Below are 17,468 nucleotides of genomic sequence, written 5' to 3' on the forward strand. Positions count from 1 at the left end.
ATACTTTGAGTTGGATTGCAGCTATCTTGGACTATACATTTTCAGTGTAATCTTTTATGCAAAACAAAGCTAAGTATCTGTCAAAGAATCGTTTGCAATAATCTCTTCATCAGCAAAGGCCACAGTACCTTAGTCTCAGTGCAGAGGTTGTGTTCTGTACTGAGATCTGCTCTCTAAAACTAGAGTTGGTCCACTCAGCAAGTTGCATGGTTTTCACACAGTGCATTATTGCCCACCACTCCCACAACACTGACTCAATAAATATTACTGTAATAGTAGCAATTAAAGAAACATTTATTTCACTGTACAAACCAAACGACATTAAATCCCAAATGGCCTTTTGTAAATTGAGCTGGCTGTGCCTTACAGGAACAAATATGAAAATAAAACCTGGGTATGATGTTAATCCAGTCCAATTGTTGTCTTCTCATTTTTCGAAAGTTAAGTTGGTGGTGTTTTTTTTTTTTCTACTTTTTTTTTTTTCACCACTTTTAATAGAGCTATCGCTGTGTTATTCCACCCACGGAGAGAAGGATCCATTAGCTGTGTATCTGCCTCTGATCCCAGCTACTTAAAGACCTGACAGTGAGCTCAATCTAATGCATTAGGTCAGCCACTCCAACATAACACCTTAGTACACCCACAGCATGCCATTATCAGGTAATGCATGCAGCAGAAGTGTGTGCAAATGTATATGCGTGTGTGTGTGTGTGTGTGTGTGTGTGTGTATGGTAAATGTCTACAGCACTGAGCTCTTACAACGAGAATTGACTACAAAAGTTGCTAGATGATTATGTTGGCCAAAAATAAGCAGCATAAAAAAGTTATCTATTCCAATTTTGCAGGATAATTATGCTTCATAAAAAAATAGTTTATATGAGTATATAACAAGGAAAAAAAGGGCTCATATATGCATGCTTGCTGTTCTGCTTCTACTCAGCTGCTCCTATCCAAAGAATAACAGTTTGGCAGTTTGGTAAGTCATAGAGGCACTGATGCATCCCATAACTTTCCCTATAATTGCCACGGTGCTGCATGCTCTGACATCGCCCCGGTGAAATCTGCTTTTCCTCCTGTCCTCTGACACTCAAGTTGAGGTGTGCTATTCCCATTGGATGTCTACTCACCACCACAAATTCCAGCTCAGCTAGACTGAGCCGATCGTGTCTATTGACAAGACCATGGTGCCTCCTGCCCAGGCTGCAGAGAATTTGGTCTGACTGCAATTATTGTGTGAGTCCCATATGGCAGCCACAGCACGCAATCCCTGTAAGTTTGTGCTGGGCAACATACTTGGAATCAAATCCTCCCTTCCTCACCAGGCCCTGTGCCACTAATGGCTGTTAAGTCTTTTTTTTTCTCAGTGCCAGTGTGGCTGTTTCCATTTTTCAGTTTCTCCAAATTTTCACCCCCTCGTGCCAGTCATGGAGCATCCCTCTCACGCCTTGCACAACAGCAGGTACCTGTCAGTGAAGGCAAAATGATCTTTCTCTAAACATAAACCACATCGCCTCCCAAAAAATAATATGTCCTCTTCTCTAATTCATGTTAATTTGTCAAAAAAAAACCCAAAACAACAACCCTCCCATCTGCTCTTTAACTACCATATTTCCCCCAGCAAAATCTTCCTTTATGGTGCTGCTGCGAGCAGCTGTTGCATTACGAGACACAGGACTGCCTTTGCTTGTGCTATAGTTGCAGTGACGTAGAATTTTTTTGGTTAATTGACCATTGTACCCACCAAATTATCACCTTGGTTAGCAGCAGCAGCAGCTAACTAGGAATTCAGAAAAAAAGAGACTAAACAAAGGACTTGGTAGCAGGATGTTGTATAACAGGATACTGCATCTTTCAATGAAAAGGCAGCAAAGCGACCTTTTAGTTTAAGAGACCATCACATCAAGGAAAGGTCACAGGTTTCGATTTCTCTAACAGCGATGTGTCTTGTTAAAGTTTTCATGAGTAAGGTCCTGGACCCCGAGTTTCTAAACTGCTCTGAGAGCCTGATAGTGGTAAATGTGTGGTATTAGTGCCAAATGGAGCTTTTGTACAAATAACAATTTGGATGGTGATCGCAGGTCATTGTGAATTTCGTCTGTGTGTCTGTGACTGAGGGCAAAAAGAGATGGGGAGGATAGCTATTTTTAAGATAAAATAAAGCAAGTAAAAAGTAAATCACAAGCTTTCCATCCAAATCTGGCAGCCCACATTGAATGTGATGAGTATCGTGAAAACTGTTGTATCCACTGGTGGACGACGCCATCGGATCTGTTACTTAAGTAAAAACATCAATGCAATAATGTAAAATACAAGTCAAAGTACTCGTTCTGCAGCAATATGTCACCTGAGAGAGATACGTTATTGCAAGCTGAGGGGCAGAAGCCAACTAGTAAGGAACCTGTTAGTGTGATTTTGTATCCTAAATTGAATTATTTACTTTATTTACAATGAATCAGTTTTAACTATTCATATTTTATATTGACTCTTAGATATTCCATGTACCTCTTTATGTCTGTATCCACTGTGTCTTACTCTAAACTGTGTCCAAAGCTTGTCTGTCCATGTATGGTGAAACAATAGTTTTAGGGAGTTAGGAAATCTGATTTCCATCAGTCTTAAGATTATCATAAAAGAATTTGTTCCCTGTACTGCTGTACTGAACTTCCTAAATTTTATCTGGCATGGAACTGCAGGGCTGTACACATGCCATGTGTTTTTTGCGCCCTTTGTTTTCGTTTGATCTGGGCGTACAAGTGATGAGATTACAGCCTTAATGCCAAAGCTTTGCTTCTAATTTAACGTCAGTGTTTATTAATGATATGGGGCGGTAGTTGGAGCATTGTGATGGGTCTTTGTTTGGTTTTGGGATGAGTGTGATCAAAGTTATGGTGGATTTCAGGGGATTCTTAAGTTCATCCAGGGTGTGTGATTTATCCAGGGTCTCTGCTTGGGCTGTGTTAAGTTTCAGAAGGGAGACATTCCACAGAAATGCATCGGCTTCGATAGATGTAGTATCATTGCCAGGGGTGTGTAGTTTGGAGTAGCAGTGTCTGAATGTGTCATTTATTGCAGTGAGATCTTGTGTGGTGTTTCCAGAGTTACCTTTAACTCAGATTTGTTGTTTTCAGTGTAGACGCACGGCAGGCGCACTGAGCAATGCCGTCGCGGCGCACAAACACGCACACAGCACCTGGAAGAAGATCAGCTCTGCACTCAGGATTTCAGGTAAATAGGCTATGATACGGTGCTGGTTTAGGTTGCTTAGCAGCCTTGGATGCAATCTGCCACAGCGTTCTTAAAAGCTGGTGCAGAAAATGCACAAGTGTACCACTTAGCACCTGATCTCGCATTTTCTAGGCAAGCTTTCTTGGGTTGGTGCTACACATAAATCATGTTTCCAGCAAACACCTTTGGTAAAGTACTCTTGATATGTACATAACTCATATGGACATGTACTTAAACCATAGATGTGTTTTGCGTTTCCACTGCGGAAAATAGACTCTTAATGTAGGCAAGGTGGATAGTGATAGCAATAGCCGTGTCACTACTTAATCCTGCTCCTCTTCACTAATGATGGGGTTGTGTGACATTAGACTGGAGTGTTTTGAGCAGGAGTGTAATGCCACTTTTTTCCCCTTCATTTGAGGAAATAGAATATTTGCAGTCCACATTACCACTTGAAATTCAAGTTCATTTTAGTTATCATATAGACATTTAAGGTCAAGCATTAAGTAACATGCAAGAAATCATTGTACCTGTAAAGTTGCTGGTAGCTGTGGGCGGTGTCCTTTACGCAGCTCGGTTAAATAAATTATTGTTTCTCAGTCTGTTAATTTTCATCTTAAGTAAAAATGAAAAGGCAGCAACACATGCTTTCATTTCACAGTTAAAGTAGACTGATATATGTACACTGACCACCAAAAAACAGGGGCCACACTCCACTGAGTCACATTCTCTATTGACCAATCAATAGGCTGCAATGTTTCTAGCTCCACTTTTTGGTATCAGATTAGTGTGCTAAGTACTGCAACAGAGTGGTGATGGAAAAAACAAGACAGAATGGAGCAGTTCTTTTGGTACCAGTCACAACATTTGTCCGTAGAAACGCAAAAATAGCTGCTCTAATGTGCAACAAACTGACTGAACTTAAGCATAGTGTTTGATGGGAACAAGCCTTCAACACTGCCTACACACACACACACTCAAATGTCTTTGTGTCTGCGCTTACACCATCAATCCGACATATGCAAAAGGATTTCTGTGTTCCTTTGCAGATTTCCTGATGTACCATTTACACTTTGATCTGTCCACACGTGTGAATGAATGCACCTTTAATATGAGTCTTTATGTTGCCTGAATAATTTAATCTTCCTCGGACCTATGATTCAATTATCATTCTTTCAGACCCCGCGGTTTTGACATTGAGCTGTATTTTCGAAGATGATACTATTGTTTTTTTTATATAAAATCTTAATCTGTAAAGTATCTTGTAACTATATCTGCCATTATTTTTCTGGAGCTTCTGAGTGTCTGTTACATTTATGGTGCATTGCTCAGCACTATTATCATTGTTGACACATTCAGTAATACAGAAAGCTTCCCGTGTATCTGCATTGTTAGACATGTGTTCAGATATTTGCTCTGTTGCCACCGTAACTACACAAACAACTCATACATTATAATACAGTGTTTAATATTTCGCATGGTAGCAGTTAGATAATAAAATTATTGTGCCCTTTTAATACCCATTTACGCTCACATTCATCCATATAAACATTTACACACTGCTCATACAGCATATGCATAATTATGTGAAATATAGCAGGAGAGAAGAGCAATGCTCATGTAATATGTATGGAGTGTGTGTTAGCAGGGAGAGATGAGTTCATAATGCTGAGGAGTTGCAGCTTTGGAAGAAAGCGGAGTGTGCTTTCTTCATGACTGGACACACACACACACACACGTGCACACTCTTGTTTTGGTCCTGGTTACAGTGTGCTGGATATAGATGATAGAAACATGACCCAGGCTAAAAGCATGCACAAACACACACACACGTATATACACACTATGGAGCTGAAAACACACTAAATCAATGAGGTGCTGAAATGTGACTCAGAGGAGTTCAGCTTCTCCCACTGCAGGTATGAGTCTGCCTCCTTACCTCTGTCTCTGTCTAACCTTCCTCACCAGGTCAGAAGACAAAATGTGTGTGTGCGTGTGTGTGTGTGTGTGTGTGCGTGTGTGTGTGTGTGTGTGTGTGCGCTAAGGTGACTGGGAGAGAGGGGCAGGGGGAGAAAGTTATAGAGCGTGTAGACAGAGGACCAACAGAAGGAGACTCAAAAGTGACCGCAGTGAGAGATATATTTAAAGAGGCAGAGAGGTGGATGGTTGATAAACCGATATGGAAGTCCATGTACCTCCCTTGATGTGTGTGCATGTGTGTGTGTGTGTGTGTGTGTGTGTGTGAGACGGCCCATGTGTGTGCCTGATACACACGCTTTTAAAAATTTCAGCCAGACAGTGTTTTCAGCTGTGTCTCCATCAGGCTGTCATCAAAGAGACAACAAGACAAAGAATGTGTGAAAAAGGGTGAGAGCGAAGGAGCAGCCATGAGACAGAAACACAGGGACAGAGTGACGTGTGTGTGTGTGTGTGTGTGTGTGTGTGTGTGTGTGTGTGTGTGTGTGTGTGTGTGTATGTGAGAGAAATTTGGCCCGACAGTGTGAGAGGAGGCGGCCTCTTCAAACACTAAGGAGTGTGAGGTTAATTTTTCTATTATCCTCTATTACTGGATCTCTTTCATGACTGATTCAGCAGTTCAATGATATTTACCGTGTGCATGTGAACAAGTCATCATCCGTGCATGTGTGCACTGTATCTTTATGAATGAGATACAATGAGCCTATGTGCTCTCTTTGAGGCCCTGTGTGTGAATATACGAGTACATCTGCATAGTGGGGTTGGTTATGTACATAAATTATTCATACATTTGATTTAATGTACAACTGTAATTCATCATGAATATTCTTAATTTCTCATATATATGATAATGGGGATGTGTGTTTGCATGGGAGTGTGACTGTGCGTGACTGTGTCTCAGTGCAGAAAGAACCTATGATCTGAGGCCAGGTCAGCTACACTTCATAACACACACAATACACATCTCCATAGCTGCAGGCAGACGAGTGGTCGATATAGAGATGAGGTGGAAAGATTAAGAGATGGTAGGAGAAAGGTGTGAAGAGGGAGAAAAAAAAGCAATAAGGGAGGCACAATGCAGACGAAGAATACACACCGAAAAGACAGGAAGAAGTTTGGGATTAAAAGAAACACAAGTGCATGTGTGTATGTGGCATGGCTGTTCTCTGAACTGAGTGTCTCTGTGGTACATATGTGCAGAATGTGTACATTTCAATATGAGACATACTGTGTGTGTAAGGTGTATATGTCTAAGGTGTTTGTCTGCATACAGATTATCGACATTTTAAAGGTACTATACTGTAACCGACAAAATACATGGGACACAGCCGCAGCGTGCCCACAGAGTGTGTCCATCATAATCAGCTGAAGCTGCTACACTCACCATGGGAGCCAAGCAGGCATTGTGTAGCTCCTCTCTATACTGAGGCGGCTCATGTTCTTTTTTCTCCTGTACATGTGGCTCTGTGGCCCTCAACAGGTTGTAACTACATGTTTGTGTAAAAAAAAAAAAACAACCACAATCATTCATTCAAACTGCTCATCATATAGGCTATGACAGGATGGAGCCAGGTCTCTCGACTCTCACAGGGCTGACACATAGAGACAGACAACCATTCACACTCACATTCACATCTAGGGGCAATTTAGAGTCACCAATTAACCTGCATGTCTTTGGGAGAGCATGCAGACTCTGCACATAGGGGCTCTCCCACCCAGGAAGAGTGTGACTGTGTGTGACCCTCCACCCCACGTTCGAACCAGTGACCCTCTTGCTGTGAGGCGACAATGCTAACCACTGCACCACCTTGCTGCCCATAATCTGTGTAAAAAGGACTCAAATGAATACCTCATTGTACCAGAGGCAATGTGATGGAGCAGAGCAACCTTGCAGGTGTTTTTACATTTCACAGTAAAATAAATCAATCAGATCAATGCATCCTGTTGTAAAATGAACTATTTAATTAATTCAGTGCCAATTAGAAAAGTCTATATGCTTCCAAACAATAAATAACCAGCTACATTATCACTTGACAAAACTTAATATGCAAACAGTAAGCTGGCACACAACTACATACTAGAAATGCTGAATCTGTGTAGTTGGGAAAACCCCCACGTCACATCCATGTCCCATGTATTTCGGCTGCTACACACTCAATACTAATCATACATAAAACTACGGCTGTACTGAATAGTTTGAAGCTTTGAAGTTTCATTCATGACATTGGCATTTAAATTCCAAATCAATCGTAATGCACACCTTTGTTTCCATTTGTATTATTATTCACTGCTTAAATAGGTATGTCTGCACAGTTGCAGTCAGGGCGAGACCTCCACAAGGGGAGCCCACAGCTGGAGTAGACTTCCTGTGTGTAACTTGTGGTGTAACAGAGAGGAGGTCCTACTGGGAATGAGGCTTACTGGCCCAGGCCCAAAGACTGGGCTGCCACAACGGAGCAACCTCCAGAAAGCAGGTTAGGTAGCTGTGGTTTTCTTCCAGTAGGTGGTGATAATGCAAAACAGAGGTGATATTATCTGCTGTCCTTGTTGGCTAGTTAGCTCCCATGCTATAAACAAGCTGGTTTTGCTGGCAGACCATCTACTCAACAATCTAACTGCAACATGAATTACATTTATTCATTAATGAAAGTTGATTTAATACTTGAGACTAACTCATTCAGTCCAGTGAATGAATTTTTTTATATTGAGGATTTTGCTCAAGGATTTTTTTTGTATGGCGACAGTCATTCAAAGCTTCATTCTAAAATATTATTGGAACCTTCGAATCAGGATTTGAAATTAAATATTTTGTCCACCTGCCACTGCTGTTGGTGGATTCCACAATATACCAAGCTCTCAATAGATTTTTTTTGGCTGGTGAGTGAATGAATCAAGCTGACACTTGCATATTTTACCAGCATTTGGCTGGTTGCTGGTGCCAATTTTCAAAACTGCTTCAAATATTCAGGAAAATGTCTTTCGGTACAGCCCCACATAAAATCTATTTCTTAGCTTAGTAAGCTTCATATTCATGTGGATGAAAACTCCAAAGTATTCACCAAGGCCACGATCTGGGCAAAATTTACTCATAAAGTGATGAGGTAAAATGCTTTTTTTTATACAAAAAAAATGTTAAACAAATACTGTAGGGGCCATTAAACAAACTCCTCACTGGGGGTTCATATGGAATGAAAGCTGAATTTTAGACACTGTGAAACTATGTATAAAGTTAGAGGAAAGCTGAAGTTAGACCCAAATTTTCCAGGTGAGCCGCAAAGGGTGCATAGAGTTTGTGAATCTGCTTCATAAATGAATGAGATGGTAGGAAAATAACAGAAAGAACTAGAGTTTCGGTTGAGTTTGGAGTTCAGTCAGAGGCTGAGCCTGAACACATACATAAACACTCATGCAGTCAGAGCATCTGCTGCTAAGCTAGCCATCATTTGTAGGTTTGGTACATTGGTGTTTGGGTGTTTTGGATCACACAAAAAGGAAATGGAAGATGAGATAGAGAGATGTTCACTAAGTGCATTACCAGCTCAGGGAACATCAGGTTCAAGTTTAATAACCACTCATTCAAAACTTCCTTTCTCTTTCTCTGTTGGTAAAATGATCAGATGTCGAATTTGGTACTGGCTACTTGACATATTTTTCTTTTCAAGTGGCTGACATTTCCTGTTTTTGATCTGGTACACTGAAGCTAACCAGCCTGTTTGTCTGATATTAATAAGTTTGCTACAGAGGGTTACTTAAATATCTTCTTCCCTAAACACAACATCCCTCAATATATGTGAACAAATGAACAGCTGCTTTTTAGAGCAGAATATTCCACCTAAATGTGACCCTCTGAAATTGAGTAAATGTAAATTTGCATTCTACTCTCCTAAATGCATATGCATGAGCGACATACACTGCATTATTTAATATAGTGAGACTGTGAAGACAGACAACTTTCTATGCCAGTGCATCCCAATAAAACAAGCTACATAAAGCTTCGTAAATCCGTCTCTCTTGTTGGAAAAAAAGGTAAAATCAGCACATTTTAATTATCTCTCATAATTCACAGTACTTCTTTAAAAGAAACCATAGGGGTTGAGGTTGGTGTGTAGAAAATGGGTGTAAGGACAGCTTCAGGAAAACAAGGAAGGCCTGTCAGCTCTGTTAATTCCTAAACAGGGAAACCCCCTGCAGGGAGAATGAAACTAAATTAAGAAGTGTAAATGGGGATTTCACAGCCTGGCAATGACTCATGGAGCAAACCATGTGGTCTGCCAGACACACACACACACACACACACACACACAGAAATGGACATACGCTATACACCCAGCTAAAAACAAATACATTAGAGGCCATTCATATATACATGCATATGGGCACAAAGCCTCATCAAAAACACACTGACTTAAACAGCAACAAAAGGCAAATGGACACACTTATTGCATATGAGCAAAAGTTACAGGCATATGCTCAGACCTACAGTGAAGAGCACTGCTCTGCTGAACTGATCTGAGTCTCTGAGTGATCTCTTTTATTCCCCTCTGTGTCTGCATGTCTCCCCTGAGACCCCCTACATCATTTTGTATGTGCTAAAAAGATAGAATGTCAAGGCGTTAAGAGGATGAGCTGGAGAGAGTGTTGCAGAAATAGATGGGTTGTGAAATTGAGATGGTATTACATTTGAATGTTCTTGTGCTCTATTTAATAGTCGAGAGGACCGGTGAGATTCACTGTTTTTTTTTAATTTGCATCTTATTTCTCTCTTTCGCACCCTTTCATTCTCTTCCTTGCTCAATCTCACTCTCACCCTCTGCTTTCCTTTTTTTCCTGTCTGATTTTTGCTGTTCTCTGATACACACATAACAAATATGCAGGTAAAAACCTTGAAATTCAATTAAACTTTGGCAACATTTAAGAAAGTCCTTAACTGCCACTTAATGCAACTCATTATTTTAACACTGGCAGCATAACAACTCGCTACAACTATTTATCAGCGCTATTTCAGTTACTACGGTTCATCCAACATTAAATGCCATTAAGTCTGCACTCAGTACCTCAGAGACAAAAAACTAAAGAGGAGAGGGAAAGCGTGAGAAAGAGAGGAGCGCAAGTGCAAGCAAGGAAGACTGTGAGACGGCAAAGAAAGAGGAAGTAATTGGGGGGAAAACGGAAGGGATGCTGTGTGTGAAAGATAGAGAAATATTGGTAGAAGGATAGAGGACAAAAGGAGTGGGAACAAGAGAGAGATAGAGCAAGAGTTTTCAGAGAGCTGGGGCATGCAATCAAATGTGCATCTTAGGAAGGCCAGTGCTCATTTTCTGTCTCCCTGTAGAGTCTTACTTAATGAGGTAAGCAGCCAAGTCTTAAAGTAGGAGGGGAATTAGCTATTCATCCACACAAAAGCAAGCTGGCAGACCCTGCATTCCCTCTGTTTCAGTGCCTAACACACACACACAGAGACACATGCACGCACACACCTACCCCCAGCCAGTTGTGTATAATTCACTATTATCCTTCCTGTCTTCTGACTCAAGACCAGCAGTCTATGAATAGATGTTTGAAACAAAACAAGAGGGTGGCCTGAGGTTGCTCTCCTGTTGTGGACAAAGGTTTCCAACTTCAGATCAGGGGCCCGCTCAGAGGGCTCCAAAACTGTTTATAGGAAGGGTTTGGTTGGTGTAAGCAGAAAGCCTTTGAGTTTCTGAAGGATAAAAACCTAAAAATCAGTAACAATATGGGTCAGTACTGAAAGCATTAGTCTGTCGGTTTTCAGATACTGTGTGTACCTGCAGCTGAATACAGTAGCTGTGTGTGCTTGTTACTTCCTTCCATCCATCCATCCATCCATCCATCCATTTTCATCCACATACCCGGGGCGGGGCCACGGGGGCAGCAGGCTGAGCAAAGCACCCCAGATGTCCCTCTCCCCAGCAACGCTTTCCAGCACTACCTTGTGGACCTCAAGATGTTCCCAAGCCAGATGAGATACGTAATCCCTCCTGTTTGTTCTGGGTCTGCCCTGGGGCCTCCTACCTGTGGGATGTACCTGGATTACCTCCATTGGGAGGTGCCCAGGAGGCATCCTGATCAGATGCCCAAACCACCTCAACTGACCGCTTTCAGGGAGCAGCGGCTCTACTCTGAGCTCCCTCCGGATGTCCGAGCCCCTTACCCTACCTCTAAGGCTGAGCTCAGCCACCCCACGGAGGAAACTCATTTTGGCTGCTTGTATCCGCAATCTCATTCTTTCAGTCATGGCTCATGGCGACAAGTGAGGGTTGTGACGTAGATGGACCAGTAAATCTACGTCACAACCCTCACTTGTCGCCATGCGCTCTGGGTAGAGACCGAAAGAATGAGCTCATGGCGACAAGTGAGGGTTGTGACGTAGACAAGAGAGGGTTGTGACGTAGACAAGAGAGGGTTGTGAAGTAGATGGACCAGTAAATCGAAAGCTTCGCCTTCCAGCACCCACTGATAACAAATGTTTCTACAGTAGCCCAGAATCGACAAACCAAACACTGGCTCTAGTAGGGCCATTTGCAATTTTGCACCAGCCACAGCAGTTAGCGGCCCCTCTAAAAAACACTTTTTTTAATGTTAAACTCAGTGTTTTTACTGGTTTAAACCACCTGGATAATGTGTTTTAAAAAGAAAGAGACCTCTGTGGATAATTCAGCTCCTGGTACAAACATTGTCGATGTCTGGATCAGAAAAAAGGTAAGCGCAGCTAAGAGTTACACATTAGCAGGTGCTGTGCTAGCAACCTGCCTGCAACATGCAGAACATTGTCAGACAAATACTGATTCGTAATGTGGAACTGCTTTTGTCAGTGTTTCCACCAGTTTTAATCATCTGGACTGTTTGTTTTCAGGAGGAATAGACCTCTGCGGGCATTTCTGCTCTTGGTAAAAAAGCTCCTCAACAATTAACACTGAAGGAACCATGGGAGAACTTTCTGTTCCTTTAAAATCTGCTTACGGTGAATTGTTAGTGTTGCAGCATCAGAGGTTATTCAAGTGCATGTTCTAAATTCAAGTTTGTGACTGCAAGACTAATTTAACACCTCTCACAGGGTTGTGAAAATGAAGTCACGTCAATGCGAAGTCAATCATTTGAGGACAAGATAAAACATGAAAATACCATTAAAAAATGTACTCTTAACTGTCTCTGGGCTGAATTCTGGCTAAAATGAGAGACGCTGGCAGTGGAGGCCTGGTCTTGTTAAGTTGTGGTTACATCACAGTGAACACATTATTGTCCGTCTGGCACTCAAAGCTAGAATCTTGCAGTGAGAGCAAAGTAATTGTATGTGGAAGTTTGGAATGAAGGGCAGGCATTGTAACCTTAGTTCTGTGAACACAGGCGTAACCCTCTAATGGGGCTTTTTAGAGCAGGCCACTCATCCTCACATCTACGAGTGCTGGAAAGTAGAAAATAAAGTCTGCGGTTGATATGACTGAGTGATGAGAGCTGAAGAAGATAGCATGAACAGGAAATAACAAGAGAGGAGACAATGTAAGAGGTGAGAAGGAGGAAAAACTGAAGAATGGAGGTCATATGGGTTGATTTAAAAAAAATTATCTGTACTTATTTTTGTTATCATGTCTACAGGCTTAACAACATTTGAAAATTAAAGAGAAAATGATATCATAATCATACAAAATATAAAGGAAATGTAGTAATTTTTTGTTTAAGATAGGATAGGATAGAATAGGATAGGGTAAGACTGGAGAGGAGAGGAGAGGAGAGGAGAGGAGAGGTGAGAGGAGAGGTGAGAGGAGAGCTGTGATGTTGTAATTCAGCGCAGGTCTCAATTGATTGACTACACACACTGGACACTCCCCGGGACTCATAAAGCCCCATGTTTACTTAGCATACACACTTCACTACATACAGACTTGTGCGCCTGTGTGTTCTTGTCTACATAAGTTATGAGCCTGTTCAGTCAAGGTGAGACCAAACTTACAAATAAACCCAGGTAGTCAAAGTTTGCCTTAGTTTAAGCCAGATCAATGTCAGGAGGAGTAAACAGTCAGTGAGCTCCTGCTTGTCAAACCATGTACCTGTCTGGTCAAATGTCGTGCATATACCAGAGTTCAAGTAATGTGAGGGCATACATGAATGAGCCATATTAGGTATTACTTTACCTTTGGGACGTTAATCCAGTAACCTATGATGCGGTCCGTGGCCTCTGGATCTTTCTGTGTCCACTGCAGGTTGTAGGAATAGTTGTTTCCTTTTTGAATTCGCACAGGATTGGGTGTGTCGAAGTAAAACTCAGCATTATAGGGTTGTGCTGTGGAATAGGGGGGAAGACAGAGAACAAAAATGACATTGGTAAATGGTCATGAAGAAGAGATAACTGTATGTGAATATAAGATGAATGATTGATAGATATAGATTGATTACTTTCCACAAATGCATAACATACCACTGTCTCACTTGTGTTCACTCACCAGATACATTAAATATGCACGTTGATGTCCCTGCGCTGTTGCTAACTCGGCACTCATAAGTGCCATTGTTGGTGGGCTCCAGCTTAAACTTCAGCTCTGGCGTCTCCTTCAGGTCTGGCATGGGCATACGGATTAAGTCGCCCTGACGATACCACCGGATGTCTGTCAGGCGTGGCGGGTTTGAGCGCATGACTGTACACCTCAGGGTCACCATCTGGAAGTTCCTAGAACGCATGTCCTGGAAGACTGGGTCCAGTATGGGAGGAACTGCAGGGACAAGAGACCTGTGAGTTTTAGTCAACTAAAAAGCATTTGCTCGTGTAGGTTTTTAGTCATTGTTTAACCTGCCATGAAAATCAGTGTGAGGGTGTGAGGTGCAGACGCAAAATAATGGTATTTGCAACTTTTTGTTTGAACGTCTGTAAGGATAATCAATCAAGGCAACACTTACCTTTCCAGAAATTTTACACTTTTCTTCGTTTAGGTTAAAATGCTATCAATAAGCTGATGGCACACTGAAATGTAAGTGAATTCCACCAGAGATGAAAACTAATTTTACTATTGTACCATTCTCATATGGTTCTAAGAAAACTCCGACCAATCACTGCATTCGGATCAAATGCAATGATTGGTCGGAGTTTTCTCCTGTCCTGTCTGTCTTCCCCACGTGGAGGCCTCCGACAGACAGAACTGCTCGAGTAACATCCCCCCCACACCCTCCACCCCTGAGTCTGTGAGACAACAAATATGCTAGTAACAGGGACGCTTGTGGATATAAACTAGTAACCTGAGATGACCATGGTTTCGCCTGGAGCTGTCCCGAAGGGAAGACGCCGGCAGCACTGTGACAGGACGCAGAAGCAGGGGAAGCGGGGGAAGCGCGGGAAGCGTGGAGGGGTTAGCTCTATGCTAACAGCTAACCCCATCAAACCAGCTGTTCCTAGCGGCCTTCTGGCGAACATCTGCTCGTTGGACACGAAATGGATTACATCCGACTGTGGAGATCCACTCACTGAGGAGTGAGGGACTGCTGCGTCCTTGTGTTCACTGAGACATGGATGAATGGTAACATATAAGACACCGATGTTGAGCTAAGGAGGCTAACACTCCACAGAGCAGACAGGGAAGTTGCATCATCTGGTAAGCTCTGTGGTGTATACACAAACAACTCATGGTGCTGTGATGTGAAGAGGAGCTCACAATTCTGCTCTCAGGATGTGGAGGTTTTTGACTGTGAAATGTCGACCCTTTTCATCTTACTATTACACTATATGTTCTTTCTTATGTGTTGCACAAATTGTTTTTATATGTTTCGTTTCTGTTTGCTTGGGGTATGCAAAATGTCAGTTCATTTTTTGTGCTGCGCGTAAAGATGACAAATAAAGAAGTTCAGTTCAGTTCAGTTCAGTTCATAATGTTATGACAACACAGCATCCAGTTGCTAATGGCTAACATTAGCCTACTGTAGCTTAGCCTCTGAAACATCAATGTTATCTTCCTTGTGCGTTTCCACTTACTAGTAACATAAACGCTACTATCTAACATTACCATGCCAGCGCCTATGTCTATCATAGACGTAATGAGGACGTAATGGAGGAGGGGGGAGTAGGCCTTTGGAGGGAGGTGGAGTTGCAGGAGGAGGAGGATGGGACTTTGGAGGGAGGTAGGAGTTGTGGATGTTCAAATTTTTTCTAAGTGCTGTGTGAAATGCAAGAAAAGTACGAGTTGCTTTAATTCTTTGCATTTTTAATTGCAACTTATCACTTAATAGCAGTGCTTCCGTTTGCTTTGATGTAAGAAGTATTTGAATCGCCTAAAAACATCACACACACTGATTTTCGTCCTTCCTGTCACTTTCACTGAATTGAATGGATATAAAGAGTTAATGCATTTAAATAAATCTTCACATCAGTCAATAATTAAAAGCTTTTGATTAGTAATTATGTCATAAATATATTCTTTTAGCACCTAATAAATACTTGGATAAGCTACATAAACACTTTAAACATCTAAATGAATTAAAGAAAGACATTTATCCTTTCTGTTGATTCTATGTTTATTATGTCGTAACTTTAATATAGTTGCATCTGTCCATCTTTTGCAAGCCATCTCTGTTGGAAGCAACAGTCAAGTGGAAGGTTTTTTTTCTGCGCATATAATTAATATGCAATTTACAAGTCAATACATGTGTAAAATATTTAACTTTATTATATGTTTTGTGCTTTTTAATGTATTTATTTTCAAGGTAAATTAAACAATTTCTCAGCAATGAAGAAGCCTTGTGTTGCATGAAGATTGCTGGTGTAATAATGCAACACATTTATGTTTCCATTATGGAGCATGATGCTGAGGTTTTAGATCAGAGTTATTTCTAAATCATGGTTTCTTGCACGATTGTACTTTAAATCACTATACTTTCTCTCACAGGCTCATATGCACTGACTGAACCAAATATTTGGGACACTTATTTTGTGATTAAGCATAATGATGAGGTGTATCCATGTAAGACCCATTATCTCTAATTGTTTTACATTTTTAAAATCTACATCCATCATACAAGGAGATGGAGATAAACCGAAGCAGAGCAGTCTGAGGAGGAGATTTCAGCTTATAGATGTGGACAATGCAAAATGGCCTGCAATGGTGTACATACATCACCACTACCCATGCCTCATCTTCCCTACATTATCTTTTTGTTCTCTGCAGTGTAAATGTCCTCACAGCATCAGAAAACATTCGCTTTGACAAATAATCCCACACAGAGCAACTGTTACTGCCACAAGGGATGGAGCATTTTTACGAGGCACAGTCCCACCCCTGCTGCTAACCTATCCTAACCAGCTGTAATTAACCTGTCAGCAGGGATGTGCGGCTCTGCAGTTAATGACTGACTAGCTGTTGTTGCCCCGGGGTCAGCCAGGACACAAGACAGCCAAATGACTGCGCCACAAATCACAGCCAGCTAGTTCACCCCTGGCTAATCATGTAGATAATAGACAAGATGCTAATGGTGGTATCGCCGTACTAACAGTGATGAGATCTGGTGTTGAGGCCCCTAGAGGTGAGGCAGCATGACTAGAGTCTCTTATGAATCAAGTTTATCAGACACAGATGTGTAATTATAGTCTAATCTGTGTTATGCCTGTAATTTAGATGGATAGGGCCACGAATGAGCTACAGTAAGGAGGAGTGGAGGAAACAGACAGAAAGATAACACGAGGAGCAGGGGAGAGGACTGAAAACAGAGAGACGCTCTTATTGTGCTTGATACAATGTGGGAAGCTCCAAGCAGAATTAACCAGCCCAGGAGTGATGAAAGTAATAACAAAAGACATTCAACAAGGAACGTATCTGATGACAAATTATTTTGATGTTCACACAGTGTTGATATTTTTAAATACATACTCAAACCTCCTCAAATTGCCTCTTTATTAGAAGGTTTCATAGCCACTTTTGTATTATTATTAATAGTAGTACTGTTATTTTTACAAGCTGAGACAACATTGCAGAGGCTGGTATTGTTTCCATCTCGTGAGACCGTGTGTGGGTGTGTGTCATCAAGGCAAAATGCGGTACAAGTGACAACTACAGTAGCAGAAACTATCCCAGAAGCCGTTTTGAGCACTAATATTATTATTTGTACTCGCTGAGACAATGTTGAAGCGGGACTAACACACCACCTAGTTAATGTGCGGATTGAATCTGATTGAACCTTCTAAAGCTCATCTATTCTCTGTGTGAGTAAAGCTTTTTCTGTTCATATGTGTTATAAGTACAGGTATCCACAGCCGAACCAATTCCTTGTTT

At 41.6% G+C, this 17,468-nt stretch overlaps 1 protein-coding gene across 4 annotated transcripts in view; it reads right to left on the bottom strand.

Moving 5' to 3' along the window:
- LOC125898716 (MAM domain-containing glycosylphosphatidylinositol anchor protein 1) overlaps nt 1-17,468 on the bottom strand; it is a 233,837-nt gene that overhangs the window by 47,759 nt on the left and 168,610 nt on the right. For all 4 annotated transcript variants that reach the window (XM_049592615.1, XM_049592609.1, XM_049592626.1 and 1 more), the window contains exons 10-11: nt 13,662-13,928; nt 13,353-13,501 (exon numbers count right to left, since the gene is read on the bottom strand). In XM_049592615.1, the coding sequence (XP_049448572.1) occupies nt 13,353-13,501; nt 13,662-13,928 (416 nt within the window). The remainder of the gene's footprint in view (nt 1-13,352; nt 13,502-13,661; nt 13,929-17,468) is intronic.

The sequence above is a fragment of the Epinephelus fuscoguttatus genome, linkage group LG2 (assembly GCF_011397635.1).
Source record: "Epinephelus fuscoguttatus linkage group LG2, E.fuscoguttatus.final_Chr_v1".
Taxonomy (NCBI): Eukaryota; Metazoa; Chordata; class Actinopteri; order Perciformes; family Serranidae; genus Epinephelus; species Epinephelus fuscoguttatus.